Genomic DNA, 4,170 nt, shown 5'->3' with positions numbered 1-4,170 from the left:
ATTTTAAAGTCTATTCTCTGAGATACAGGGAGCCAGTGGAAGGACTTTAGAACTGGGGTGATGTGCTCTACTTTCTTAGTCTGAGTGAGGACACGGGCAGCAGCGTTCTGGATCAGCTGCAGCTGTCTGATCCACTTTTTAGTGGATTAGGGTTTCTAATTAGGGCTCTAACAAGCGTATGTTAGCAATAAATTATTCTATCAAATATGCTTAAAAATAATTAAGTTATTGGGCAGAAACCACCTCCTGCAGATGGTTCACCTGTTCCTTAAGATTCTATTATGAATAATAGGAATGCTTAGAGTAAATGCAAATATCTCCTTTTTTTCTTTTTTATGAGAAAATGAACTGTTTTTAATTTATTTACTTATTTTTGCTTTATAAAGCATTATTGTATTTATATAAAACATAATTCGTCTAGATTACTTAAAGGTAAAGATACACAATTATTGTTTTTGGTTGCAAAGCACATAAAATAATAAATATTCATCAAAAAGGTAAACTGCTGATTTATGAATAGGGTTGTCTAGGTACTATAACTTCAAACCCAGGGAAATATTTATTACGTTTTCTACGATTCCATTGGAATAGTAAAAGGCATAAACATGTTTATTATTCTCTAGAAAAACGCATCTTTTTCAATCTCAACATGAAATGTGCTTTTTCAACAGAATCCCAGATTCTATTGGTTAAGTCTACAAGTAAATGTAAAATAACGATATTTTACAATATTTGAATGTTTCCGGTGTTATTTTTTTATCTGCAAATAATCTACTAATATATAAGATTAAATATTAGAAAAAAATGCGAATAACCCTTTTACTTAGTATTGATTCCGTGCAAAATTAGTAGTTTATCCGGATACAGCCTATAAGCATCAAGACTTTTCAGAGTATCATGGCTGTCCATCAGCATCCATGTATCAGCAGGGCGGTGGGTGTTAAATCAAACGAAGATCAATGGCCTTGATGAATTTTAGTAATTGAGGTCCTTGAATCGCTTCAGGAATCATTACAGCACTAATTATAATCTGTTGCTGTTGGACAGGATGAGAAAGAGGAGGGAGGCTGGAGAAAGCGAACTGAAGGAGACTCAGAATGGCGTCGTCCAGTTCCTGACAGGTGTGTAGCTTCGCAGATTCATTCTACTCTCCAACTTCAGTTTCTGTCAAGATTTGAGCGGTGACCTTCTTTCCTCTGCAGGGACTGGAGACAGGAAGGCCGAGAGGACAACAAGGAGGAAAAAGAGGGACCCTTCAAGAGAGGGGATGCTCCTCGCAGGGACGGCGAAGAAAGAGGACCTCGCCGAGGCTTTGAAGATGACCGAGGTCCTCGCCGTGGAGGCGATGATGACCGTCCTCCTCGCAGAGGGATGGATGATGACCGTCCTCCTCGCAGAGGGTTTGATGATGACAGAGCTCCCAGGAGAGGCGGAGACGACGACCGCGGACCTAGACGAGCCTTCGACGACGACCGTGGACCCAGACGAGCCTTCGACGACGACCGCGGACCCAGACGAGCCTTCGACGACGACCGCGGGCCCAGACGAGGCTTCGACGACGACCGTGGACCTAGACGCGGCTTTGACCGAGGCTTTGATGACGACCGTGCTCCGAGACGTGGCTTTGATGATGACCGTGGACCTAGACGCGGCTTCGATGATGACAGAGGTCCTCGCAGGGGGCTTGATGAGTCAAGGGGTTCCAGACGTGGGGCTGACGACGACTGGGGTCCTAGAAGAGACATGGATGATGGCCCACGCCGTGGAGATGACGCCAAACCATGGAAACCCCTTGGCAGACCCGGTACATACAAATGCTTTTACCTGTCGGTGTCACGTTTTTATTCATCATAGCTACAAGGTTAACTCCTCCAGGTTCCTCACGCTCACCCGCTCGTTCTTTACTGTTTGCGAGCTAGCTGTCAGGTACCCTAATGCTAATCAACAGTTAGCGCTAGCAAACATTTAACTTAATGTAGTTTAAGTATTGTTAAAATAAAAAAAGCGAGTTTCTGAAAAGCAAGACGAGGTATGTCGCTCTGACCTGCTGTCAGGCTATTTGCCACTTTTGATACATTAACTCAAATGCATTTGATCCGTTCACACGGGCCGCGCCGCCACATTAAATGCTGCAGATGCTGTGAGGGGCGGATTCTCTAGGCGTCAATCATGAGACTTTTACTTCTCTTCCAAATGCCAGCGAGGCTAAGAATGAGAAGGGGAGCCCTCTAGTGGACAGCCGTAACGTTACAACTTGTTAAAAAATCCTTAATGGAGGTCTATGGCGCCCGAGGCAGAAAGGTCCATAAAAGTCCACAAAAAACGTGTCAATATTCCTCCATACTGCTCGTCCAATGTATTCCAAGTGTCCTGAGTGGGTAGCGTCCATAATTTACTCGAAACAAAGTCATTTAGAATGTTTTTAGAGCATAAACAGTAGTGTATAGGATTTCCTAAAAGCGAGTTCACGAGTCTACGGAAACCGCGGCAGACCAAACCAGATGAAAGTGCGCATTCAGCTCGGCAAAGAACTCATGCTCTTCCTCAACACTGAAGTCCTCAGACATTTTTCTTTCGTTGTTTCTTTCTTTGCACAGGTAAACAGCACATTTCTTCTTCTACGCTTGCATTATTGGCAGAGCAGACGCTGAATGCGCACTTTCATCTGGTTTGGTCTGCCGCGGTTTCCGTAGACTCGTGAACGCGCTTTTAGGAAATCCTATACACTACTGTTTATGCTCTAAAAACATTCTAAATGACTTTGTTTCGAGTAAATTATGGACGCTACCCACTCAGGACACTTGGAATACATTGGACGAGCAGTATGGAGGAATATTGACACGTTTTTTGTGGACTTTTATGGACCTTTCTGCCTCGGGCGCCATAGACCTCCATTATTTGAATGTCAGCAGACAGCAAGAAGCCTCCCAGATCTCCAGATGCATTTGAGATATCAAAAAAGTACTCCAGAGTGTTGTTCAGCATGGGGGTGATTAGAAAATGAAGGCTATTCATGTTTTGGGTGTACTATTCCTTTAAGGTGATGGTATCAATTAAAGTTATTGTGGAGGATTTTTTTTTTAAAGAACCGCCCTCTCCACTAAAATACGCTTGCAAGGGTGTGCACGAGCCATTTCTCCTCATGCACGCTCTGTTTAAAATGTGCTGTTCTCATAGCTCATACAAGCTTACTGTGTCCACATACAGCGGGGAATATATAGTGAACTTTATAGTGAACTTTATAGTGAACTGCGTTAACTCACCATTCAGACTGATCATCACTACATTTTGCTTTGTTGTTCACGTAACTCCTCCTCCACCGCGCGGTGCCTGCACCATCTTTATTAGTCGCAGCTGTTGGATAGCAACTGCCTATGGCGACAGCGGGCCGCTGTGACACCAAATCCCATAATGCTTTGCTGTTCAACAGCATTCTGGGATATATCTTCCTCTTCTGAGGCCTTTCTTTTCTTATACACTTAATAGACACTTTTCGCTTACGACCTTCGGCCATTTTCAAAGAACCGCGGTGAGAAAGGTGAGCTTCAATGACTGTCTGAAACCGTAGCTCACCACAGATATACACCTGAAAGTGAGCATGTGCAGAAAACGGTAGCTAACGGGACGAGCACGTAGGACGGCCGTACGTAAACATATCACCAGAATGATTGACAGTTAGGAGGACCACTTATTTAGATGATCCTCCAGGAAATTAAAGATCATCCTCTAATAGAATGGAACAAATTTGCAATCTAATATTTTTAACATTTTTCAACAATCCAAAGTTAATGTTTTGTTTACATCCCTCGCTCTGTAGGCATGCTGTTTTTTTTTCTTAAATGTATAATTTTGATTAAACCATTGTAGCCATGACCTTTTATCTCTTGAAATCTTATCCTAAAGCCGCGGTTCTCAAAGTGTGTGGCGCGACCCACTGGTGGGGAATTGAGACGTGACAGGTGGGGCGCGCCAAGTTCCGGTGTGTGTGTGTGTGTGACTATAAATGTGGAACTTGTGAGAGCAAACTGTCCTTATAGCTGTATGTTGCCGCTTTTTAGACCAATCAAACCCACAAAGTAATCATTAATAGCCTACATGCAGCCTAATTAAAAGAACATTAGAAAAATTTCACCTGGAACTGAAGTGCCAAAATAATGATTGACGTGACGT

The 4,170-nt window shown here is 43.2% G+C and overlaps 1 protein-coding gene across 1 annotated transcript in view; it reads left to right on the top strand.

Moving 5' to 3' along the window:
- eif3a (eukaryotic translation initiation factor 3 subunit A) overlaps positions 1-4,170 on the top strand; it is an 18,780-nt gene that overhangs the window by 12,101 nt on the left and 2,509 nt on the right. The window contains exons 17-19 of the mRNA XM_015380260.1: positions 672-688; positions 1,048-1,121; positions 1,203-1,804. Coding sequence (XP_015235746.1) covers positions 672-688; positions 1,048-1,121; positions 1,203-1,804 — 693 coding nt within the window. The remainder of the gene's footprint in view (positions 1-671; positions 689-1,047; positions 1,122-1,202; positions 1,805-4,170) is intronic.

This window comes from Cyprinodon variegatus, unplaced genomic scaffold (genome assembly GCF_000732505.1).
Source record: "Cyprinodon variegatus isolate N-32 unplaced genomic scaffold, C_variegatus-1.0 Scaffold11, whole genome shotgun sequence".
In the NCBI taxonomy this organism is placed as follows: Eukaryota; Metazoa; Chordata; class Actinopteri; order Cyprinodontiformes; family Cyprinodontidae; genus Cyprinodon; species Cyprinodon variegatus.
Note: the sequence above shows the minus strand (reverse complement) of the source record. Positions and strands in the feature narration are given on the sequence as shown.